Genomic DNA, 27,505 nt, shown 5'->3' with positions numbered 1-27,505 from the left:
CCCTACGTCAATTCTTTATTAAGTAAGTAAATGACAAAGCACGACATACATAAATAAATCAAAACTAAAATTAATCGTAACCATATGTTTACATTCCCACATTATAACACAGATACTTTTCTTGCTTTGGCATCAAGGAACTCTTGTATGACTTCGTTGAAATCCGAAAATTGCAGTCGACAGCGTTGGCAGCTCACACAGTCGTGCCTGGCCCGTTGTTCACATCAAGTACATTTTAATCAGTTTACTTTCCGAAAAACTTCTTTCTCCACTTGCCACTGTCACCGATTGTGTTAGGAAAATTCTCAACGATATACATTTGGCGCAAAGACCTACTTTTGTATGAGTTTCAAAGAACCGAAAACACCTGCGGCGCGTGATCGACCTTTGGTAACCAACACATCTGAGTACTACATTGCCGGCGATATTGCGGTGCATCTGCTGTTCAAAGTACAAGATAATAGGGGAATGAATGCCCTACACATAAATGCTTTATTTGTTGAAAAAAAGTGTATAAATCGCCAGTGATTATTTAACGTGTTCGTTGTACATAAAGGAAAAATGACTATGGTCAGAAATCGATAATGAGTTCTTTCCGACATGCGAGGACCTTGATTTACGGTTCAGAACAAACAGTTCCGAAAGCACTATCATTTATTGTAGAGACAAGTAACAGCCCAATCCTAAATAAAGTTGATGGAATGCAGTCGTAGTGAAATACGAGAAAACTGTATAAGCAGTTAGTGCAGTGAAGTTTAGTTGCTTCAGCTTAAAAATAAGGTTTGACAGTTTTCTTCCGTACGATCTTCGTATTAACGTCTATTGATTGTGGCTTCAACACCGAGAAAGAAAAACGTAAAAGAAGTTACATACAAAGCAGAAAAAACTATTTTAGAGAAGCATGGCAAAAAGAACATCAGTATAAGTGGTATTAAAAGCAGATCAAAAGGAGAGGGACTTAACCACAACGTCTCCATTTAGAATATTGTCGTGTGACGTGAACTGTATATTTTACTTATTCTTTATTTATTTGTTACAAAACATTTTTCTCAGCAATACTGCTATAGGTATTTAAGGTTGCTGTATTGGACTGTTAGGCCACCATATGCACTCACTCCGTCTTCAGGCCACAAGTAGTCCATCGGGTCCATCCGACCGCCGTGTCAATCTCACAAGGGAACCTCCCCATCGCACCCCCCTCAGACTTAGTTATAAGTTGGCACAGTGGATAGGCCTTAAAAAACTGAACACAGATCAATCGAGAAAATAGGAAGAAGTTGTGTGGAACTATGAAAAAATAAACAAAATAACTGAGTAGTCCATGCGCAAGATATGCACCATCAAGGATAGTGTGAGCTCAGGAGCGCCGTGGTCCCGTGGTTAGCGTGAGCAGCTGCGGAACGTGAGGTCCTTGGTTCAAGTCTTCCCTCGAGTGAAAAGTTTATTTTCTCTATTTTCGCAAAGTTATGATCTGTCCGTTCGTTCATTGACGTCTCTGTTCACTGTAATAAGTTTAGTGTCTGTATTTTGCGACCGCACCGCAAAACCGTGCGATTAGTAGAGGAAAGGACGTGCCTCTCCAATGGGAACCGAAAACATTTGATCGCCTCGTTAGCAGTAATACTCTCTCTTCCGTGCGCTATAGTCGACTGACGTCGTGTATTTCGATGTTTGTTTAGGTGTAGCGTCCCCATACTACGGCGCAGTTACCTCGCATCGGACGGACGGACGGACAGATAATAATTGTCTGAAAATAAAAAATTAAACTTTTCACTCAAGGGAAGACTTGAACCAAGGACCTCTCTTTCCGCAGCCGCTCACGCTAACCACGGGACCACGGCGGTCCTGAGCTCACGCTCTCCTTGATGTTGCCTATCTTGCACTTGGACTACTCAGTTTGTATATTTTGCTTATTTTTTTCATAGTTCCACACAACTTCTTCCTGTTTTCTCTATTGATCTGTGTTCAGTTTTTCATGGCCTATCGACTGTGCCAACTTATAACTAAATCTGAGGGGGCTGCGATGGGGAGGTTCCCTTGTCAGCAGAGGATGCGGATAGGAGGGGCGTGTGGTCAGCACACCGCTCAACCGGCCGTTATGATGGTTTTGTTTGACCGGAGTCCCTACTTTTCGGTGGCGTAGCTCCTCAATTGGCATCACAAGGCAGGGTGCACCCCGAAAAATGGCAACAGCGCAGGGCGGCAAGGATGGTCACCCATCCAAGTGTCGGTCACGCCCGAAAGCGCTTAGCTTCGGTGATCTGAAGGGAACCGGTGTATCCACCGCGGCATGGCCGTTGCCAGGCCACCATATGCTGAACTTTATTTCTTTATTATAAAGTTTTTCGCTGCTGCAAGGGCTTTAAAGCTGGAGTAGGTACATTTCAAATGTTGTGTAGGCGCATCTTAGGAACTGATATGGCGACATGGTTACTAGCATGCGCTCTTATTTTGAATGACGCACACGCAACTCCAGCGCGACAGTTGCCATCTGTTTCACAATAATGTATATAATTTCCAGTACTATACAAGATTTTACGTATGATTTGTATTTCTAACTTCTTCATTTATGTAAAACTTTCATTGTTTTATTCAATTCATCCTTTTGGAACCATATTAAAATTTAAGATTTCCCGCCTCCAAATACCTGCCACCCTGCACAGTGGTATGGTCCCCTCCTCCAGAGCCAGCGATGGTAAAATCAGGTTTCGATATCTGGAACCCTCGATGAAATAACATGGGTGACTCAACCTGTATATACAAGGTGTCTCTCCTAAGAGAGGTCAGGCACATTTTCTTAGGTGTTTCTACAGACATTTGCAATTTCTTTTTTGCAGTGTGTAGCTGAAGTTAGCCGAAACACATACTGCTCACCACGTCTTTCATGCGATGACCAGTGTTGACGGAATGCGTCGGTTTGTTCCCCATTACGAACTAAATTATTTTTAAAGTGGAATTTTATGTGCGCATCCTACAGAGCGGCCACAAATTAGTGTAGTGTGATATTCATATTGTCGATATGAATTAACAGGGACAATAAAACACGAAGAATAACCTGTACTACAATAGTGTGCTGCTGCACGTCGGTAGCAGTCAATGTGCGCCTCTCACTGCTAGAGTACTGCTTATTCTATGTGTTTTACTGTCCCTCTTATTAACGCACTAGTGTAATTTGGGACGGCTCTATCAGATAAGCGCTTAAAATTCCGCTTTAAAAATCATTTTGTTCGTAATGGAAAACAAACCGACGCTTTCCGTCCATACTGCGCACAGCATGAAAGATGTGATGAGCAGTATTTGTTTATGCTAGCTCCAGCTACGCACTGAAAAAAAGAAATCGAAAATATCTCCAGAAACAGCAGAGAAAATGCGCTTGAAGTCTCTTAGGAGGGACACCCTGTATATACACAAACCAAACGAAATTTTGCATCACCTCGGTTCCGAGTGTTCCGGAATCTCTACAGGAAATTGGAATAGAGATCAACATCATTTCCGTCCTTTTTATTGCCCATGAAAACGACACATTGCACGTTGTACCACCATACAGCGTGAACTTCAGAGGTGGTGGTCCAGACTGCTGTACACACCGGTACCTCTAATACCCAGTAGCACGTCCTCTTGCATTGATGCATGCCTGTATTCGTCGTGGCATACTACCCACAAGTTCATCAAGGCACTGTTGGTCCAGATCGCCCCACTCCTCAACGGCGATTCGGCGTAGATCCCTCAGAGTGGTTGGTAGGTCACGTCGTACACAAACAGCCTTTTTCAACCTATGGTTCAAATGGCTCTGAGCACTATGAGACTCAACATCTGAGGTCATCAGTTCCCTAGAACTTAGAACTACTTAAACCTAACTAACCTAAGGACATCACACACAGCCATGCCCGAGGCAGGATTCGAACCTGCGACCGTAGCGGTCACGCGGTTCCAAACTGAAGCGCCTAGAACCGCACGGCCACACCGGCCGGCTTTTTCAATCTATCCCAGGCATGTTCGATAGGGTTCATATCTAGAGAACATGCTGGCAACTCTAGTCGAGCGATGTCATTATCCGGAAGGAAGTCATTCACAAGATGTGCATGATGGGGGTGCGAATTGCCGTCCATGAAGACGAATGCCTCGCCAATACGCTGCCCATATATTGTTGTACTATCGGTCGGAGGACGGCATTCACGTATCGTACTGCCGTTACGACTCCTTCCATGACCACCAGCGGCGTACGTCAGCCCCACATAATGCCACCCCAAAACATCAGGGAACCTCCACCTTGCTGCACTCGCTCGACAGTGTGTCTAAGGCGTTCAACCTGACTGGGTTGCCTCCAAACACGTCTCCGACGATTGTCTGGTTGAAGGCATATGCGACACTCATCGGTAAAGAGAACGTGATGCCAGTCCTAAGCGGTCCATTCGGCATGTTGTTGGGCCCGTCTGCACCGCGCTGCATGGTGTCGTGGTTACAAAGATGGACCTCGCCATGGACGTCGAGAGTGAAGTTGCGCATCATGCAGATTATTACGCACAGTTCGAGTCGTAACACGATGTCCTGTGGCTACACGGAAAGCATTATTCAACATGGTGGCGTTGCTGTCAGGGTTCCTCCGAGCCATAATCCGTAGGTAGCGGTGATCCACTACAGTAGTAGCCCTTGGGCGGCCTGAGCGAGGCATGTCATCGGCAGTTCCTGTATCTCTGTATCTCCTCGATGTCCGAACAACATCGCTTTGGTTCACTCCGAGACGTCTGGACACTTTCCTTGTTGAGAACCATTCCTAGCACAAAGTAACAATGCGGACGCGATCGAACCGCGGTACTGACCATCTATTCATGGTTGAACTATAGACAACACGAACCGTGTAGCTCCTTCCTGGTGGAATGACTGGAAGTGATTGGCTGTTGGACCCCCTCCGTCTAACAGGCGCTGCTCACGCATGGTTGTTTACATCTTGGGGCGGGTTTAGTGACATTTCTGAACAGTCAAAAGGACTGTGTCTGTGATACAATATCCACAGTCAACGTCTATCTTCAGGAGTTCTGGGAACTGGGGTGATGCAAAACCTTTTTTGGTGTGTGTATATATATAAAGTATCTTGTTTTACTATAGTTATTAATGACTTTGTTTGAAATTTATATACAGTTTGTAATGACAGGTTTATCTGATCTGTAGTGTAGCTTAATGCTTATCTGATCTGTAGTATAGATTAAAGCATATTGGAAGATAATTTTATTCACTGCAAGCAACAACATTTTTCTTTTTTCCCTGAAACGTGATGTTTTTCACACTATGATCACTACTTCTTTACACTACAAACCTATAACTTTTTGTTGCTCCAGTCGAAAGTATACCATATTATTATCACATTGTTGGCTGCTGAGAATCAGCTATCTCTCTGGCATCTCAACTTTCTATCATCACATGCAACATCTAGATACGCTTCTAGGTGTCTTTATGGATGACTCTAATTTTTTCCGCACAGCTGCGTGGGCCGTTCCGACACTAACATCGATTTCCTGGGCGAGTTTTCTTACTGAGTTGTTCGGACTCATGGACATTTTATCGCAAATATCGAGTAGTTTATCCTCAGACAAAACGCTAGGAAGACCACTTTTCGGTGCATCTGTCACTGAACCCTTACTTCGGAATTTGTTAATCAAATCTCGCACAGTATCGCGATGTGAGAATTTTGTCTCCGGGAAAACTGAATTAAATGTTTGACGAACTGAAACTGTGTATTTACCGCCAGCTTTGAACACTTGTTCGACTAAAAACACACGTTCTTCAATGGTTAGCATTTTAACAGTGACAAAAACGAACAAACGAACAAAGGAACTTTTCTTAAACGTTCACGTCAACACGTAACGACACACACCAACGATACTACTGACGCTGGCTGAGATAAACGAAACAGTGGAATGGTGGGAGAGTCCACTTGAAGGGAAGTAACCCAGGCAGGCGAACAAACATACGGTTCGCGCGGCAAACAATCGTACGGCACTGCGGAGAGACATTTTGAACACCCCGCCCACAGCACATGACTGCCACTGAAGTACAGATAGTGCGCTTTTTGGTTGCAGATACATAATAGTGATGTTGATCTGTGTCGTATTTTCATTTGATGGAACACGTATGTTTCATCATGGTGGAAGTAGAATAAACAAGAATGCAACCATTTTGTTTGCAGTGCACAAACTACGTATATTTTCCGTCTGCAGCGTACGAAACAGCAACGAACTGTTTCCACATGTCACTCTTTCTCTTCTGGAGCACGTTCGAAATTACGTACACTCTATCTCGCAATTTTCGTTCTACATCCTCAACAGTCTCAGAAACCAAAGCTTCGTCACAGTCGGTCACTTTCACCCTGCCAGTGCTACATAACATAGCAAGGGCGTGCACTCAACTTGTGTATTACGTCACGAACCTGCACGCTTCAGGAAGAGGGAAAGAGCCGACGAGTATGAAGCGATCGCAGTGCGACCTTCTCAGACTCATCGTACTCGCGTAACTACAGTGGCAACAAAGGTAGCGGGGATGACAGCAGCGCCTTCATTTCTAGTATACGCAACCCGCAATGTTGGATTCGTACCCGCTGTTTCTCATCTTTAGCACCCATCGCAGTCTAGCACACAAATACACTCGTAGCTCAGAGTTATCTTACAGTATATACTGTGTAGTGTCGTACTAGATAAACAGCAAATGTATTGGTATCAGGGATATCACTGGTAGTTTCATTTACAATAGATTTTGAGTACCCTTACTCTCTAGCCCCTCCTCAATCCCCCTCCACCAGTCCCAAAAAAGTAAGCCAGTTGAATTTGCATTTGGCATATTCCTGGAACTGTATTGCAGCAAGACAATTTATTGATTACTATACGGGTGGCTCATGTCTGCAGTTGAGCATATACGATACTCTGGTATGCAGTAACCAATCACTTTCTCACTGCTGTCATACATCACTGTGAATTTAGATTAAGGTAATCTATCCCACACCCCATGCTCCTTTTATTCTATTCCTCAACATAGTTTCGCTCTGCTTGCAGCTTGAGAAAATATTTACTTAGCTTATTATTAGAAACCATCCCACGAAAGCCCACTTACAATGCCGAGAACCAATATTATGTGACGAATCTAGGAACATACTACAACCTCCTCTGAATTGTTCTCGTAGGTACCGTGTAGACAAGTTTAGACTAATTACAGTACACTCATAAGCACAGAAGCAGTCATTCATCTCGCAGTCCATATGTGAATGGGACGGGAAGAAAACCTAATATGTTGTACGGTCTGCAATGGCAAGTAACCTCATGTATGCACTTCACACTGGTTTTCAAAGTATAGAGATAGTTGCAGTGTAACAAGACATACACTTCGTGGATCTTTTATGTCTCTTCTATGGTGACAAAACTCTTATAAACTTTACCCTTAATGAGGGAGAGTTCTGATCCAACAAAATCACAACTAGATTGTCGTTGAAATTCATTCTATCCAGAAACTAGTAGGTCTGCTGAGGAAACAATACGGAGTATAACAGAAATCTGACCATTCTGAGGCTTAGTACCACAAGATGATAACTTGTTACTTACAATCGTCAACTGTGCATCAAAGTTGTATTCATCATCTTCTTCCATGGAGTAGAGTGGTGAATGATGGTTGACTGCTGGCTCAAATGCGGAATGATAGTCGTAGCTCAGGATGTTCATGAAGTCCAGATGCCTGTTGGACAGATATTTTGTGATGTTGTGCCGGCTTTTAAAATATTTTTATACATCGCTTCAAATTCTTACACTAACAGGTGCTTCTCAAAGTTCTTTATGACTACAATATGGAGAGGACAAGAAATTTCTTTCCTACTGTTAACTGTAAACAGAGATTTTTCTGCATAGGTAGATATGGAAATTATTTTAGTTCATTGGATCCATCATAGCACTTGGAGAAGGGTGAACACTAACTATTCTACCCCCCTTTCCTCCCCCCCTCCACTCCCCGCCCACAGGAGAAGATAAAAATAACAATTCAGTCATAACGAATGCTTAACCCAACTCTCCATATGGCTGTGCGATCTTGCACAGCCGCGTGAGCAATGATTCTCTCCTCTCGAGCGCTAGACACGTGGAACACTGCACAGTGTTAAGGATGGCCCTCCTGAATCTGCCGAGTGAATATTCGTGCAATACTCACGGAACAACGAATGATGCAAGCAGTAATATTGCAGAACGACTAACTGCACTCTAGATAGACTACTGTCGAATTCTATGTGCAGATAGATGTTTTTCCTTGTTACATGAGGCACAACATGATTTTATCACAAACAACCAACATTCGAATGCGATTACTGAATGAGAAATCCGCTACATAATCTTTCTTTATCTACAGAAGCCTACTTTATGTGTTTGTACTGAAAGGATAATTATTTTTATACCTCAGCATGCCAGTTTGACATTTTTTGCATGCCGTCTCTATGGTATTGCAATTTCAATGCCCAGCTGTATATATTGAGACCATTATAAATCATAGTAACAGTGCATCTGGACATATATAGCATATCGGTGAACATACTTCATACAATTATATGACAATGTGGTTCAGTGTCGAATACATTTTGAAAATCTATGACTAAGTCGACGAATAAAGCAAGCAGGAAGCTAAAGGTTTAAACACTGTATCTTTCACATAAAATCGCATAGGGTTAAGTCGGGAGAGCGTGGAGGCCATGACATGAATTGCTGATCATGATCTCCCCTTCCATGAGCTGTTGCAACCGTGCCGAAAATTCAAAGCGTTTGACTTTGTCATCGGGTGTCAGGGCTTGTAGCAATTGTAAACGGTAAGACTTCTGCTTTAGCCTTTTCCGTAAGATTTTCCAAACCGTCGGCTGTGGTACGTTTAGCTCCCTGCTTGCTTTATTCGGCGCTGTCGGTCTCCAGTTGTGGCATGAGCCAATTTTCCAGCATGTTCAGATACACGTGTCCTGTAACGTTTTTTTGCAGAAGAAAAAGGGGCTGTAAACTTTAAACCGTGAGATTGCACAAAACACGTTAACTTTTCGTGAATTGCGAATTTGCTGCACGAATGCGTGAGGATTCTCTACCGTCCAGATTCGCACATTGTGTCTGTTCACTTCACCATTAAGAAAAAATGTTGCTTCATCAATGAAAACAAGTTTTGCACTGAACGCGTAGAGATGGGGATCCGCTCTTGAACTAATTCATAGAGTTGAATCTTTCAAAGGAGTGAACAATCAGTGATTCAGAAAAAAAGAACGGTAGCTCCAAACGTTTCCCACGGCAGAGAGAGAGAGAGAGAGAGAGAGAGAGAGAGACGGAGCATATCAGCAGCGCCTCTGCTGGTCAGAGCACAGTGCATGCCACACAACACAGCCAGCGCCGGCCTCTGCCCTGCTTCTACCTTGGCTGCCTGCATTGTGCAGTGCCCCATTGGATTTTGTGTTTCACATATGCCGTGCCGTCTCTGTGCGTCGTCTGCCGTGTGCAGTGTCTGGTGCAGCTTAACTTCGCATCGCACTCTGTCGGCGATCGTTTCAGTCGCACGTCCTGCCCTCTGGGCTACGCGTGAAACTTGCCCGCACGCGTTCAACCGTTTCTTCGCTCACTGCAGGCCGACCTGTTGATTTCCCCTTACAGAGGCATCCAGAAGCTTTAAACTGCGCATTCCATCGCTGAATGGAGTTTGCAGTTGGTGGATCTTTGTTGAACTTCGTCCTGAAGTGTCGTTGCACTGTTATGACTGACTGATGTGAGTGCATTTCAAGCACGACATACGCTTTCTCAGCTCCTGTCGCCATTTTGTCTCACTGCGCTCTCGAGCGCTCTGGCGGCAGAAACCTGAAGTACCAAAAACGTGCCAGAACTGCGAGCTCACATCATTGATGCGGACATGCTGCGCCGAGTGTGAAAGGAACTTGATTATCGGCTTGATGTCTGCCGAATCACTAAAGGGGCACGTATCGAACATTTGTGAATGCCTAAAAAAACTTTTTGAGTTTTTGTATGTGTGTGCAAAGCATTGTGAAAATATCTCAAATAATAAAGTTATTGTAGAGCTGTGAAATCGCTTCAATCATTTGTAACAACCCTGTATTTTGCACAGCCTAACTAAAAGATTGGATTCATATTGTCCAGATATTCTCGATTGCAAGGAAAGACACGGGGTCGCAACCGTCGAATTATTACTCCTTAAAAATTGAAGAGGATCCTGTAGAGGCGGAGATCCTGAGATTCAACACGATAACAGAAAACAATACTTTCTTCCAGTTGTATGTCGTTACCTTATAGCCTGATTGCTTCACTTGATATTGTCAGCACCCAGGTGCGCATTCAGAATTCGATTACGGAGGGGTTGGGGGAACAGTTATTCATTCTATCCCATCAACACCCCAAAAGATTTGTAAACACAGAGAACTTCTCTGTATGCATATAGAATTCGGTTTTTGCTTTTAAAGTCCTGTCTCGTACATTTACATTCGTGGCATGCACTACACATTTTAAATAATGACTAATGCAATATGGTGGCTTAAACCATTTTAACCCTTCATTCGTGAAGATGGTCCAAGACCAAAACCGCTAGAATTTGTTTATAAAATAAAAAAATAAAAAATTAAAACAGCTGATGGTTCCAATGTGCATTTTACACACCAAAAATATAATTTGCCCTTGACCCTACACTTAACGTGCCACAGATGCCTCTGATTGTAATAATGACAACAATGAAATATACACTACTGGCCATTAAAATTGCTACACCAAGAAGAAATGCAGATGATAAACGGGTATTCGTTGTACAAATAGCTCTGAAAAGCTAATCATTAGCATATCACAGCATCTTCTTCGTGTCGGTTAAATTTCGCGTCTGTAGCACGTCATCTTCGTGGTGTAGCAATTTGAATGGCCAGTAGTGTATTTAATGTTTTGATATAATCGTAATAATTCGTTTTCGACAGTGGTTAGTACAGTACTTCTGCTCTTTTATGATTCCTACGACTCCCCCTCGAATCCACGACTGCTAGCACCACGGTACAGTCGTTTTGTAACTTAATGTAGATGTTAAGTAATAAACTTGTCACTGTCTAACAGTCATCGCGATTGGCCGCCTGACGCACGGAATCGAAGGATGCTTAACTTCTTTCGATAAATTAACGCTTTAATAGGATTTCTGTTTCGGTAATTAATCGCAGTTTTTTAGAAAGAAGATGGTCTTTGTGCAGTCCTCCACGACAAGCACGTGCAGTAGTACCCACTTCAACTCTCACTCCCACTAACAATCATTCTTTCCTTATTTGAACCCAAAGGCGATATGAGAACTAGCATTTTGAATATTTCCCCCATTTACGATCACGGGTTTCCTAAGATGCAATGTCTTGACTGCACATTCGTGCCTTCATTTTTCTAATATGTAGTATTCTCGTTACTGGTACTCAAACCACATGCAAAAAACTCAAAGCAAATACGAGGGCTATCCACAAAGTACATTACGTTTTGGAATTAAAAATAAATAAAGTATTGGAAAATTTTTTTATTATATACAGATGAAAGCCACACTTAAAAACTACTTTTCTACATAGTTGCCATTTAAATTAAGGCACTTATCGTAGCGATGGACGAGCTTGGAAATTCCTTCGTCGTAAAATTCGGCCGCCTGCGCCTTCAACCACGTGGTTACCTCTTCTTGAAGCTGTGCGTCGTCATCAAAACGCTGCATAGCCAACCACTTCTTCATTGCTGGGAATAAGTGGAAGTCGTTCGGTGCCAGGTCGGCACTGTACGGCGGATGAGGAAACAACTCCCACTTAAAGAAATTCGAGAAATTGACGAGTGGCATTTGCCGTGTGGGCCCGGGCGTTGTCGTGAGTCAGCAAGATCTTTGAGCCCAACTTTGTCCTGCGCTTGTTTTGTATTGCTCTTCTGAGGTTGTGCGGAGTTTGGCAACGCCTTTGAGAGTTCCTCTTTCCAGGAAATCCACAAAAATCACACCTTTTCTGTCCCAAAAGAGGTAACCACGTGGTTGAAGGCGCAGGCGGCCGAATTTTACGACGAAGGAATTTCCAAGCTCGTCCATCGCTACGATAAGTGCCTTAATTTAAATGGCAACTATGTAGAAAAGTAGTATTAAAGTGTGGCTTTCATCTGTATATAATAATAAAAATTTCCAATACTTTATTTATTTTTAATTCCAAAACGTAATGTACTTTGTGGATAGCCCTCGTGCAAAAAAATCAAACCAAACTCCGCGGGCGGCTCAGAGGTGAACAGTGTCATCCTTTGCCCTGTGGCGCCATGTGTGAGCACACCAATCCCCCAGACCTCGGAGCCACTAATTCTGATTCAAATACCTCCTCAATTGGCCTGACGAGTCCTCCCACAAAGTAAAAGCCTCTGCTTTCGCAGCCGACACGTAAGCACAGCTTCCAGCGAGCGGCAGACCTCGCCGCCCAGCCCTGGTCAGACCGGCGTCTGCCGTGTAGGCGGGCAAAACAAACACGAGGGTTTGAACTTTAATAGTGGCAACTATTTATTTACAGCTAGTAAAAAATAGATCCGTGTTTCAAAGTTTTACTAACCTTCAAAGTACACTACTGGCCATTAAAATTGCTACACCATGAAGATGACGTGCTACAGACCCGAAATTTAACCGACAGGAAGAAGATGCTGTGATATGCAAATGATTAGCTTTTCAGAGCATTCACACAAGGTTGGCGTCGGTGGCGACACCTACAACGTGCTGACATGAGGAAAGTTTCCAACCGGTTTCTCAAACACAACAAACAGCAGTTCACCGGCGTTGCCTGGTGAAACGTTGTTGTGATGCCTCGTGTAAGGAGGAGAAATGCGTACCATCACGTTTCCGACTTAGATAAATCGCCTATCGCGATTGCGGTTGCTGTTTATCGTATCGCGACATTGCTGCTCGCGTTTGTCGAGATCCAGTGACTATTAGCAGAATATGGAATCGATGGGTTCAAGAGGGTAATACGGAACGCCGTGCTGGATCCCGACGGCCTCGTATCACTAGCAGTCTATATGACAGGCATATTATCCGCATGGCTGTAACGGATCGTGCAGCCACGTCTCGATCCCTGAGTCAACAGATGGGGACGTTTGCAAGACAACAACCATCTGCACGAACAGTTCGACGACGTTTACAGCAGCATGGACTATCAGCTCGGAGACCACGGCTGCGGTTACCCTTGACGCTACACCACAGACAGGAGCGCCTGCGATGGTGTACTCAACGACGAACCTGGGTGCACGAATGGCAAAACGTCATTTTTTCGGATGAATCCAGGTTCTGTTTACAGCATCATGATGGTCGCATCCGTGTTTGGCGACACCGCGGTGAACGCACATTGGAAGTGCGTATTCGCCATCGCCATACTGGCGTACCACCTGGCGTGATGGTATAGGGTGCCATTGGCTACACGTCTCGGTCACCTCTTGTTCGCATTGACGGCACTTTGAACAGTGGACGTTACATTTCAGATGTTTACGACCCGTGGCTCTACCCTTCATTCGATCCTTGCGAAACCCTACATTTGAGCTGGATAATGCACGACCGCAAGTTGCAGGTCCTGTACGGGCCATTCTCGATACAGAAAATGTTCGACTGCTGCCCTGGCCAGCACATTCTCCAGATCTCTCACCAACTGAAAACGTCTGGTCAACGGTGGCCGAGCAACTGGCTCGTCACAATACGCCAGTCACTAGTCTTGATGAACTATGGTATCGTGTTGAAGCTGCATGGGAAGCTGTACCTGTACACGCCATCCAACCTCTGTTTGACTCAATGCCCAGGCGTATCAAGGCCGTTATTACGGCCAGAGGTGGTTGTTCTGGGTACTGATTTCTCAGGATCTATGCACCCAAATTGCGTGAAAATGTAATCACATGTCAGTTCTAGTATAATATATTTGTCGAATGAATACCCGTTTATCATCTGCATTTCTTCTTGGTGTAGCAATTTTAATGGTCAGTAGTGTAGTCACCAGCATTGTTATACACATTGTTATACCCGTTGCCAACGATGTGGAAGTCGTAGGATATTCTTAGCAGTGCCATTTGTGTTGACAGTTCGAGCGGCGCCGTCCATTGCCCGACGAATTTGTAGCAGTTCTGAAGCGAATGACGTGAAGTGTTTCGTTCAGTTTAGAAATCGAGTTGAACTCACGAGGGCGTAAGTCAGGGGAGTGCAGTAGGTGGTAGAGCACATAGCAGGCCCATCAGTCAAACACATCAGTAACAGCTTGCACTGTACGTGCTTGAGCATTGTCCTGCAAAACGATGGTCAGGTCCTGCAGAAAGTGTCATCACTTCTGTCTCTAAGCTGGTCGTAGGCCGTGTTAAAAAATGAACAGCGTAGAGACAGACGTGATGACACTTTCTGCAGGACCTGACCATCGTTTTGCAGGACAATGCTCAAGCACGTACAGTGCAAGCTGTTACTGATGTGTTTGACTGATGGGCTGCTAAGTGCTATACCACCGGGCATTCGCTTCAGAAATGCTACAAATCCGTCGGGCAATAGACCGCGCTGCTCGAACTGTCAACACAACGGGCATTGCTAAGAGTATCCTACGACTTCCACATCGCTGGCAACGGGTTTTACATAATGCTGGTGACTAATTTGAAGGTCACTGAAACTTTGAAGCACGTATCTATTTTGTACGAGCTGCAAATAAATAGTTACCACTATTAAAGCTCCAACCCTCGTTTACGGAACACTTACTATGATGATTAAATAAGTGGCCATTTCCCCGAGTATTAAGTTCGTGACACTGTGCTGGTTTATCAAACTACCAATATAGCGTCCTTTAATACTGAAAACTTGATTCAGAAGAATTAGTTTTGATTGTTGCTCATCGGCCATCCTTTGCTTCCCTGTGCTCCTCTATCCAATAATTTGGCCATTAAATAACTTAAGACTCAACGAAGACAACACACTAAAAGTAGGTTTTGATAACGTAGAACTGGCGACATTTAGGCAAAAGGTTTGTTACGAATCAGTATCCTCGACAACTTTGAGGTTTGAACGTTGTTTTTTGGACTATTGTGTATTCGTAGAGTTTAAGTGTGAAAAAAACGTGTTAGAAGTAAACAGTGCTAACTGACTCATTATTTCTATAAAACACCAACATAAACACGTGAGATTTATCTGTTCGAACGTGACATTGATATTATACAGAGTGGCCCATTGATCGTGACGGGGCCCAATACCTCACGAAATAAGCACCAAACGAAAAAACTACAAAGAACAAAACTTGTCTAGCTTGAAGGCGGAAACCAGATGGCGCTGTGGCTGGCCCGCTCGATGGCACTGCCATAGATCAAACAGATATCAACTGTTTTTTTTTTAATAGGAACCCCCATTTTTTATTACATATTCGTGTAGTACGTAAAGAAATATGAATGTTTTAGCTGGACCACTTTTTTCGCTTTGTGATAGATGGCGCTGTAATAGTCACAAACATATGGCTCACAATTTTAGACGAACAGTTGGTAACAGGTAGGTTTTTTAAATTATTACAGCGTGATTACATGTAAATACCACATTAATGAAATAAATGCTCAAAATTATGTCCGTCAGCCTCAATGCATTTGGCAATACGTGTAACGACATTCCTCTCAAATGGTTCAAATGGCTCTGAGCACTATGGGACTAAACTTCTGAGGTCATCAGTCCCCTAGAACTTAGAACTACTTAAACCTAACTAACCTAAGGACATCACACACATCCATGCCCGAGGCAGGATTCGAACCTGCGACCGTAGCGGTCGCGCGGTTCCAGACTGTAGCGCCTAGAACCGCTCGGCCACCCTGGCCGGCATTTCCTCTCAACAGCGAGTAGTTCGCCTTCCGTAATGTTCGCACATGCATTGACAAAGTGCTGACCCATGTTGTCAGGCGTTGTCGGTGGATCACGATAGCAAATATCCTTCAGCTTTCCCCACAGAAAGAAATCCGTAGACGTCAGATCCGGTGAGCGTGCGGGCCATGGTATGGTGCTTCGACGACCAATCCACCTGTCATGAAATATACTACTCAATACCGCTTCAACCGCACGCGAGCTATGTGCCGGACATCCATCATGTTGGAAGTACATCGCCAGTCTGTAATGCAGTGAAACATCTTGTAGTAACATCGGTAGAACATTACGTAGGAAATCAGCATACAGTGCACCATTTAGATTGCCATCGATAAAATGGGGGCCAATTATCCTTCCTTCCATAATGCCGCACCATACATTAACCCGCCAAGGTCGCTGATGTTCCACTTGTCGCAGCCATCGTGGATTTTCCGTTGCCCAAGAGTGCATATTATGCCGGTTTACGTTACCGCTGTTAGTGAATGACGCTTCGTCGCTAAATAGAAAACGCGCAAAAAATCTGTCATCGTCACGTAACTTCTCTTGCGCCCAGTGGCAGAACTGTACACGACGTTCAAAGTCGTGGTACGGGTGCAATCGATGTTGATGTAGCATTCTCAACATCAAAGTTTTTCAGATCCCCGATTGTCGCGCATTTTTTCTGCTACGATGTGTGGATTAGCCGCGACAGCAGCTAAAACACCTACTTTGGCATCATCATTTCTTGCAGGTCGTGGTTGGCGTTTGACATGTGTGTGAACATTTCCTATTTCCTTAAATAACGTAACTATCTGGCGACCGGTCCGCACACTTGGATGATGTCGTCCAGGATACCGAGCAGCATACATAGCACACGCCCGTTGGGCATTTTGATCACAATAGCCATACATCAACACGATATCGACCTTTTCCGCAATTGGTAAACGGTCCATTTTATCACGGGTAATGTATCACGAAGCAAATACCGTCCGTACTGGAGGAATGTTACGTGATACCAGGTACTTATACGTTTATGACTATTACAGCGCCACAATGCGAAAAAAGTAGTCCAACCAAAACATTCATATTTCTTTACGGACTACACGAATATGTAATAAAAATGGGGGTTCCTATTTTAAAAAACGCAGTTGATATCCGTGTGACCTATGACAGTGTCATCTAGCGGGCCAACCATAGCGCAATCTGGTTTCCCCCTTCAAGCTAGACGAGTTTGGTTCTTTGTAGATTTTTCGTTTGATGCTTATTTCGTGAGACATGTTGCCCGGTCACTATCAAAGGACCACCCTGTATATCCACCATCGTTATAAAAACAAGAATCTTAATTTTTTTTCAATGTCCAATGTAAGGAGGAGGAGATTAGTGTTTAATGTCCCGTCGACAACGAGGTCACTAGAGATGGAACACAAGTGCGGATTAGGGAAGGATAGGCAGGGAAATCGGCCGTGCCCTTTCAGAGGAACCATCGTGGCATCTGCATGAAGCGATTTAGGGAAATGGTGGAAAACTTAAGTCAAGATGGCCGGATGCGGGTTTGAAGCGTCGTCCCGAATGCGAGTCCAGTGTGCTATGTAAAGACTAGTCTGGTGTCAAACCCTTTCTGGGGCATTGGTAGATGTGTAACTCGTAACACTTTGTGCAGGATATGGGCCATAATATGGAAGTTTTTCTTATTCTACTGAAAGGGAGGTTGCTCGTTGATGAGAAGACACTGAAAACTGTCGTAAGAAGAAGAATGCGACAAAGCGAATCCTGAACGAACAATGAGAGTTGAAATTAAAACTGTGGGCCGGACCGAGACTCGAACTCGGGAACTTTGCCTTTCGCGGGCAAGTGCTCTACCAACTGAGCTACCCTAGCAAGACTCACGCCCCGTCCTCACAGCTTTAATTCCGCCAGTACCTCGCCTCCTACCTTCCACACTTCACAGAAGCTCTCCTGTGAACCTTGCAGAACTAGCACTTCTGGAAGAAAGGATATTGCGGAGACATGGCTTAGCCACAGCCTGGGGGTTGTTTCTAGAATGAAGTTTGGAAGGCAGGAGTCGAGGTACTGGCGGAATTAAAGCTGTGAGGACAGCGCGTGAGTCTTGCTTGGGTAACTCAGTTGGTAGAGCACTTGCCCGCGAATGGCAAAGGTCCAGAGTTCGAGTCTCAGCCCGGCACACAGTTTTAATCTGCCAGGAAGTTTCATATCAGCGCACACTCCGCCGTAGAGTGAAAATTTCATTCTAATGAGAGTTCAGTTAGAATCTTCATTTTAAAGTTTTTGATTAATTGCCCCTGATAATGAATATTTTCGTATATTTGATTCAGCTAAAGAACTGACCAAGTTTCGTCTGTAGGTCGTGCGAAATACAGCTGACTCACACGAATCTCAAAGAACATTAGTAAAAGTATTTACAGTTCTACGTATGTAAATTACCAAGTTTCTCAGCTTACTTCCGGAAAATAAAGTGTCTCAACAACGAGAAGGAATCAAAATATCACGAGCTATGTTTAACTCGGGATACTTTTCAGCTGTGCAGTTGAGGGTGTGCTTGCGGCATGACCGCCTGCTCAGAACATTCCAGACAAGAACATGCGCGCCAACAGCAAATCCGACACGATTTGTTAAATTACAAGTAGCTGCGCAAAGCAAGGCAGAAAAGAACAAAAAGTGTCTCAGAAGGGGAAACCACTCAAAGAACCGGAACCCCACCCCAGTACACGCTCAGCCATAATTACCTGGAAGTTATGGGACTCTGTTTCTATTACAGTCTTAAGTTAATTCCTTCACAAGTGATCTTCTCAACTTTTCGGTCGAATTCTTTCAAAGTGATGTATTTTCCTGAATCACAATTTATTGTGGGTTATGCTGAAACAATATACGAGGGTGAGTCAAATTAAAAACTTAAGTTTGTAATAACAAATCGAAATTTCACGCCGTTATCCTGTAAGTTGGTAAGCGTGCTACAGCCTGCACATTTGCCTGCATGTAGGTGGCAGCATAGTGCAGATGCACACATACCGTCGCAGTATCATTGTAAAGAAGGCCGCCCCACTTGCGACTTGCACCAGGGAAGAACAGCGTTCTGTTATTCGGTTTTTGCGTAGTGAAGGTGTGAAACCTATTGAAATTCATCGACAAATGAAGGTTCACTACGGTGATGCATGTTTGTCACAGCAGCAAGTCTACGAATGGAGTTGGAAGTTCGCAAATGGTGTGACTTCAGTGGAAGATGCTCCTCGTCCAGGTCAGACACAACGAGTTGTGACTCCACAGAACATTGCAGCGGTTAATTGCAGAACATTGCAGCATTCACCACATTGTGCATGATGTGCTCGAGTTTCAAAAAGTGTCTACTAGACAGGTGCCACGGCAGCTGAATCCTGAACTGAGAGACGACGTGTTGATGCTTGTGAAGAACTTCTTCGGCGCTTTGAACGCGAAGGTGATGGCGTCCTTGCAAGAATCGTTACTGGGGCAAAACCTGGGTTCACTTCCACCAACCGGAAACGAAGAGAGCGAGCAAGGAATGGCGTCATTCCTCATCACCAAGTGATTTCCACATGTTTGGACCACTCAAAGACGCAATGGGAGGAAAGAAGTTCCGTTCTGATGAAGAGGTACACCACACGGTGCGTGAGTGGTTGTGCGGACTACCAAAATAATTTTTTTCTAAAGGAATTTATGCACTTTGTAAGCGCTGGAGGATTTTCATTGAGCGTGGGGGAGATTATGTTGAAAAGTGATACAGCTTTGTACCACTTCTGCACAGTAAATAATATTTTAAAAAATATTTAAGGTTTTCATTTGACTCACCCTCGTACTAACCACTAATGTAAACAAATAATACTAAAACATCCTGGCAGATTAAAACTGTGTGCCCGACAGAGACTCGAACTCGGGACCTTTGCCTTTGCCTTTGCAAAGGTCCCGAGTTCGAGTCTCGATCGGGCACACAGTTTTAATCTGCCAGGAAGTTTCATATCAGCGCACACTCCGCTGCAGAGTGAAAATCTCATTCTGGAAACATCCCCCAGGCTGTGGCTAAGCCATGTCTCCGCAATATCCTTTCTTTCAGGAGTGCTAGTTCTGCAAGGTTCGCAGGAGAGCTTCCGTAAAGTTTGGAAGGTAGGAGACGAGGTACTGCCAGAAGTAAAGCTGTGAGTACCGGGCGTGAGTCGTGCATCGGTAGCTCAGATGGTAGAGCACTTGCCCGCGGAAGGCAAAGGTCCCGAGTTCGAGTCTCGGTCGGGCACACAGATTTACTCTGCCAGGAAGTTTCATATCAGCGCACACTCCGCTGCAGAGTGAAAATCTCATTCTGAATACTAAAACATTTTATACATTTTTGTTGTTGTTATTAATTAAGTCCTAGGTATCTGTGGTATGTTAAAAGTGGGGGATGAAAGCCAATTATACTGGAGAGGCATGGGGGAGCAAGTAAAGAACTGTGATCCACTACAACTTTACAGCTTCCTCAATATACAGATCGAGTAGCATTGGAGATAGCCTATAATCATAAAATAGGTATCATAAAATGCATTTTTCGTAACATATTGAATGACAATTGCAAAAAAAATGTTGGGTGAGATGACTTTTTATTATCGTGCTAAGATTCAGTACACTAAAACCACAAGAATAAGCTACATTCATTAAAAATGCCGTTTGATTATCGGCCTCTGAAACTAGACTGAGAACTTGTCTACCGTGTATCTGAGACAACTCACTTGTTCATGGAAGCGACGTCGAAGCCCTTGTCGATGTACTCGATGCCTGCCGGCACCGCCATTGTCAGCAGCAGGCGAGGACGGCCCGTTTTGTCGGACTCGCGATCGAACTCTTCTCTAAGTTCCTGCAACAAAGCAAATCACACCAGTAATGACATGCAGAGTGATTCATTTTAGTACTTATATCAAAAGACAATAAGCAACCCGTATAAAAAAACACCGCTTCTAGCTTGGATAATGGAGAGGATCTGATCCACAACTTTCTTCTTTTTATCCATATCCAGCTGAAGCTGGGATGTTGTTTGCTACGTTTCACTTGCTGTTTCAAATAATAGGAGATAGAGAAGATCCAAGAAAGAACGGCGCGTTTCGTCACAGGGTTATTTGGTAGCCGTGATAGCGTTTCGGAGATGTTTAACAAACTCAAGTGGCAGACTCTGCAAGAGAGGCGCTCTGCATCGCGGTGTAGCTTGCTCGCCAGGTTTCGAGAGGGTGCGTTTCTGGATGAGGTATCGAATATGTTGCTTCCCCCTACTTATACCTCCCGAGGAGATCACGAATGTAAAACTAGAGAGATTCGAGCACGCACGGAGGCTTTCCGGCAGTCGTTCTTCCCGCGAAAGGGAGGTAATGACAGTGGCACGTAAAGTGCCCTCCGCCACACACCGTTGGATGGCTTGTGGCGTATAAATGTAGATGTAGATGAATACCAGACAAATTGTATTCCATGGGTGATGTAGCGGACTAGTAAACGTGCGATGTGACGTTTCAGGCTGCTCTGTGAACACGGCTGTTATCATCTCTGAAAACGGAACTGTCCACAGCACACTCACCACGAAGATTTATAAGCACGGATAACACTTCGCTGAAATAAACATCCTTGTTCATCTTAACGATATTCTGAATGAGTGTCCCAAGTCACGATACGAAGAAGAAACCTAAAACGTCACAAAACCATCTTCAGGTTAAACCACACCTTGCATCGTTTCAAAAGAGGCAAAATCGCGACTCATCAGGCCACACTTCACGTCTCCAGTCAGGTAATGCCCACTTTTTGTGTCGCTAGGCCCACTGAAGGCACGTAGCTTCACATGCCCCTGTGAGCAATGGCGTTATTCGAGGTACATGGCTAAAAATGTCCGTCGCATGCAGACGCCTTCGCAATGTTGGTGCGGAAACTGGTGTAGTGGACCTACATTCCCTGGTAGCAACAATTCCTGTCGGGTTAGAAACCGACTGTCATTGACGAGGTGTGAGACTCGTCTCAAACGTTCTAATGTGTGAAATCTTATGGGACTTAACTACTAAAGTCATCAGTCCCTAAGCTTACACACTACTTAACCTAAATGATCCTAAGGACAAACACACACACCCATGCCCTAGGGAGGACTCGAACCTCCGCCGGGATCAGCCGCACTGTCCAATACTGCAGCGCCTTAGACCGCTCGGCTAATTCCACGAGGCACACTCGTCTCCGAATCACGTCGGTTAGCATCTATTGATGACCACTGTGTTTTCGCGATGTCACATGACTGCGAGTGCAGATACGTTGGACAGTCTACAACATGTCGGGTAACTTCATTCACTGTGTGGTCACGGTCACGTCTAAGCTCGATAGAATATTTCTGTCACGTCTGTACATAGAGCCATGTTACTGCTCTAGTTCCTTACATGCGACTGGCTCATATAAAGTGGGCGGTGGAGGGTTACACGAGCACCTACTTCCAGGTCTACACTTCCATCCCACATGCCTTAGTCAAACAATTCCACTTGTCTCTAGGAACTGACTACCCGCTTATGGCAGATGGCTTTCCTCATTCAGGTTCGATATAGTTAACCAGTATTGTAGCGATCAGAGATGCAGCTAATCCATCATTAGAGCCGCCACGTGCATTTTCTCTGCTGTTTTGGTAGATATTTGTAATTTCGTTTCTACAATTTGTAGCTGGATTTAGGCTAGTCAAATACTGATCATCACAGACCCGCCAGGGTAGCCGAGTGCATCCCTACCCACTCTGCCCCCTGACCTACTTAAAAAAAAAAAAAAAGTGCACTAACGCGCTGCTTCCCGGACTCGGGTAGGCGCGCCGACCCCGGATCAAATCCGCCCGGCGGATTAACGACGAGGGCTGGTGTGCCGGCCAGCCTGGATGTGGTTTTTAGGCGGTTTTCCACATCTCTCTAGGTGAATACCGGGCCGGTTCCCACGTTCCGCCTCAGTTACACGACTCGCAGACATCTGAACACGTTCGCACTATTCCATGACTTACACTAGTCGCAGACAGCAGGGGTACACTAATTCTGTCCCGGGAGGTATGGGGTGGCAGCAGGAAGGGCTTACGGCCACCCCTTTCCACTAACCTTGCCAAATCCGTTCCTAACAATGCCGACCCTGCGTCAGCGCGGGACATGGCACCAGTGAAGGAAAGAAAGAAAGAAATACTGATCATCACATCTTTCCTGCGACGATCGGTGTCAATGGAAAGCGCCGGTTTCTTTCTCGTTACGAACAAAATTATTTTAAAGTGGAATTTTATATGCTCATTCGATAGGGCAGTTCCAGATTAGTGTAGTGTGATTTTCGTTTAGTCAGTGTGTCTTAATAGGGCATTAAACATGACGAAGAGCCAGTACACCAGTAGAACAGAGGGTAGCACACAAGTTTAGATATTAACACCCCATGCCACTAATATACCCATGTCAGCTAATATCAAATAAGATCGGATCTGTAATACGGACGGCATCCAGTCCATAAGGAGTACATCCTCCAGCTATTTGTGGCTCGTATAGCAAACTAAGTTAAAGTTGCTACCTTTAACTACATTCTTGTTACAGAGTCTACATAAAGTCCGCGAATACTTTCAATTATCTGTTGCACAAGAACGAAACGTTGTACAGATGTCATACATATTGCATTTTGCAGAGAAACTCTGATTTTTTTTTTTTTTTTTTTTTTTAACAAGCATTCGATACGTTAACCATTACTGACCCGGGAGAAGTCAATACGGTAATCGAATTCTTGCCATACCCGTCCAAGTATGGCATCGTCGACTGTGGCAGTCGATTCCCGTATTGTCTCCCTGAGCTCTGCTACATCACGTGATAGAGGCGGTACATACACCAGATCTTTAATGTGTCCCCACAGATAAAAGTCACGCGGAGTGAGATCTGGTTATTGGGGAGGCCATTTCATTCTGTAGCACGGTCGATCCATCGACTAGCGCTGACTATCGGCAAATTACCAAACTACGCTGTGGCGGTACACATGAAAAACACTTTCAGGGTTTCTGTTCAAAATGACGTATGTATGACATCTGTACAATGTTTGGTTCTTGTGCAATAAATAATAGAAAGTGTTCCCGGACTTTATGTACACCCTGTATTAACAAATGTTCCACTAAAACTTTCATCATCCTGAATTTGAAATGCAGTTTGACTATTATTGTCATTAGCACTTCTCTTTCTGCAATTGTTGCATCACAATTTGGTAATAGTCCAACAGTGTATTGATCCATCATTATTTTTCTGTAGGGTTAAACTGCTTCAACAAGTACGAAATTGAGAAGTTCCTGTGACTTACGGCTGGCCGGGGTGGCCGAGCGGTTCTAGGCGCTACAGTCTGGAACCGCGCGACCGCTACGGTCGCAGGTTCGAATCCTGCCTCGGGCAAGGGTGTGTGTGATGTCCTTAGGTTAGTTAGGTTTAAGTAGTTCTAAGTTCTTCGGGACTGATGACCTCAGAAGTCAAGTTCCATAGTGCTCAGAGCCATTTGAAACATTTGTGTCTCACGCATGACAGCAAAGAACGACTATATATTATTAAAGTCATTCGCACGCGATACTAGCACCCATATCACCGCCAACGTCAGAGCCCTCAGATGGGGCACTACCCTCTTGACGGGGTACTACCCCTTCCCTTATTTAAGTTCCAAAATGCTAACACTATTGTAGCAGATATAGAAGCACTGTGTCCCTCCTAAGAATCGTCAGATGCATTTTCTCTGATGTTTTGGTATATATTTGCAACTGTGTTTTTACAATTTGTAGCTGGAGTCAGCACAAAAACATTCTTCTCATTACATCTTTAATGCATCGCTTACTGTCTAAGGGAAGTGTTTCTTTGTTCCCTGTCATACAAAAAGAAATTAAAATGGAATTTTAAACGATCATTCGACAGAGCTTTCCCAAATTTGTCTAGTACAATATTCATTTAATCTATATGTATTAACAGGGACATTAAAAAACGTAGAATAATCAGTACTGACTGATGACCATAGATGTTAAGTCCCATAGTGCTCAGAGCCAATAATCAGTACTCTAGCACACTCGACAGTGGTCACCACACAATCTCTGATATTAACAACCACATCACTAATCTACCACTGTCAGCAAGCACCAAATGATATGGGATGTGTAATACAGATTTCCACGATTACATTAACAATATATCCTCCCATTAATAATGTCTCATGCAGTAAGTTGAGTTAGTAATAATTATACAAAGCTTATTATAGTATCTGCATGTAACTGAATTCGATTAGGGTATGGATACTGCAGATGACAGATTTGAGAGTGCACTGTGTGATCCGCAGGAAGCATATACTATCTGATCAAAAGTATCTAGCCACTTATTAGTGAAGATTAATATTGGGTGTGTTTTCGACCCGAAATTCAGACCGTATTTAAAAAAGAAAATCGCAACTGACAAGTCAGTTAGTTACCTATGCCATAAATCATTTGAACGATTCTTTTATCGAAATGATTTAGAACGAGTCACTTCACAGGATATTTGTAAATGATTTAGTGTTAACATTCACGAACACATTATTTTTAGTCCTTTTTATGCCGTTACACTTACAAACAATTTTTTTCACAGGCTACTAGTTTTCCAGTAGAAACTCGTCAATGGAATAGAATTAGCTGCCCAGGAGAAATGGTGTTAAATTAGATTTAAAACTGGCTTCACTACCTGTCAGAAGTTTTATTGTATAGGGCAAATGATCAAAAATTGAGCTGTTGGCAGCTTTAATAATGGGTAATAAAGGTCATATTTTTCTCCAGCGTTGTTGGTATGTACATCACTGTTCTTCTGAAACTGATATGGCCTATTTATGACGAATTCCATTGGTGAATATATTTGTTGAGACGGCACTGTTAAAATGTCTAGCTCCTAGAAGATGTACCTACATGACATCTGTGTGTGAACACCACATTTAATTCTTACTGCTCAGTTTTGCATTCTAAATGAAGAGTTACCCCCGAAAGTTATTCCATAAGACATTATTCAGTGGAGATGTGCAAAATATGTCAGGAGGTTAATTCCTTTGTTTCCTACCTTAGCTATTATGTGAGAAGCGCAAGTACTTAGTTGTTTCAGAAGCTCAACTTTTCTAGTTCAAGTTTTCATCAATACCTACATCCAAAAAATTTGGTGCATTCTACCCTACGTACTGACCCTTGCTCATGTGCTACAGCAGTAGTTAGCATGACTGTATTTATTGTACAAAATGAAATGTAGTGTATTTTTTTAAATTTACTGAGTGTTCATTTTCTGAGCACCACTTTATAATTTATATTTACCATCTCTTCTGTTGCTTTATCTCCAATGGGATTTATTATAACACGAGTATTGTCTGAAAAGTACTAACTCTGAAACTTCCTGGCAGATTAAAACTGTGTGCCGGACCGAGAGCACTTGCCCGCGAAAGGCAAAGGTCCCGAGTTCGAGTCTCGGTCCGGCACACAGTTTTAATCTGCCAGGAAGTTTCATATCAGCGCACACTCCGCTGCAGAGTGAAAATCTCATTCTGGAAGTACTAACTCTGCTTGTTGAACGTTAAGTGGAAGGTAATTTACATATATAAGGAATAGGAATGGACCCGAAATTGAACTCTTTGGGACTCCTTTCATGATCTTTCATCAGTCACTATAATTTTCTACCCTACCAACACTGAGTTGTTCAACACCTTTTCTGTTCTGTTTGTTATGTAAGGTTCAAACGAGTCGTGCACAGAGCAATTTGTGCCATAAAATCTGAGTTTTTGTGAGAAACTAACATGATCTACACAATCAGATATCTTGGAAAGATCACAACAAATATCAGCTGGTGATATTTTATTATTTAAGGCTTGTACTATTTGATGAGTAAATGTACAAATAGCCTTCTGTCAGGCAATCCTTCTGGAATCCATACTGTGGTATGCTAAGTAAATTGCTTTTACTTAAGTATGAGACTAGTCTTGAGTATATTTTCGAATATTCTGGAAAAATAAATCAGTAATGGAAATTTGATGATAATTGTTTAGGTCTGTCTTGTTACCTTTCTGATAAAGAATTTCAACAATAGTATATTTTAACCTATCTGGAAAATTCTCTGTGCTAGTGATGCATTACATATATTACTATGGACATTACTTATTAATTTGGAACTACTTTCCAGAATTCTGTTTGAAATTCCATCAACATCCATCAGCTTTTCTTTTTAGAATTTCTATAATACCATTAATTTCAGTGAACAGTGTTGGTGCTACTTCTACTTGCATGAAGTTTTGGGAATGCAATTTTTAATGTGTTCTCTTACTTCTTCCACTGAACCATTTTCTTGCTGCTAAATTTAGAAAGTGATCGTTGACAGCACTCGCAGCTTGTGAAGTATCAGCCACTACATTGCGATTTAGTTTAATTGTTATGGTAATTTGTACACTGACTGGCTGTCCTGTCTCCCGCCTGACAATATCCCTTGTAGTTTTAATCTTTTTATCTGCATTACTTATTTCTGTCAGAATGTGCATATTTCTGTACATTTGAATGAATTTCCTTAAAATACTACAATATTTGTTGTAGTATACAACAAGACTAGGACAAGTGTGCAGAATTTTTGACCGTTGGTCTGTTACATAATACAGGTCGACCTGACAG

General features: G+C 43.5%; 1 protein-coding gene across 1 annotated transcript in view; it reads right to left on the bottom strand.

Moving 5' to 3' along the window:
• Positions 1-27,505, bottom strand: part of LOC126185214 (serine-rich adhesin for platelets-like) — a 504,218-nt gene that overhangs the window by 142,830 nt on the left and 333,883 nt on the right. Inside the window, exons 5-6 of the mRNA XM_049928096.1 lie at positions 20,589-20,713; positions 7,587-7,716 (exon numbers count right to left, since the gene is read on the bottom strand). Coding sequence (XP_049784053.1) covers positions 7,587-7,716; positions 20,589-20,713 — 255 coding nt within the window. The remainder of the gene's footprint in view (positions 1-7,586; positions 7,717-20,588; positions 20,714-27,505) is intronic.

The sequence above is a fragment of the Schistocerca cancellata genome, chromosome 4 (genome assembly GCF_023864275.1).
Source record: "Schistocerca cancellata isolate TAMUIC-IGC-003103 chromosome 4, iqSchCanc2.1, whole genome shotgun sequence".
NCBI lineage: Eukaryota > Metazoa > Arthropoda > Insecta > Orthoptera > Acrididae > Schistocerca > Schistocerca cancellata.
Note: the sequence above shows the minus strand (reverse complement) of the source record. Positions and strands in the feature narration are given on the sequence as shown.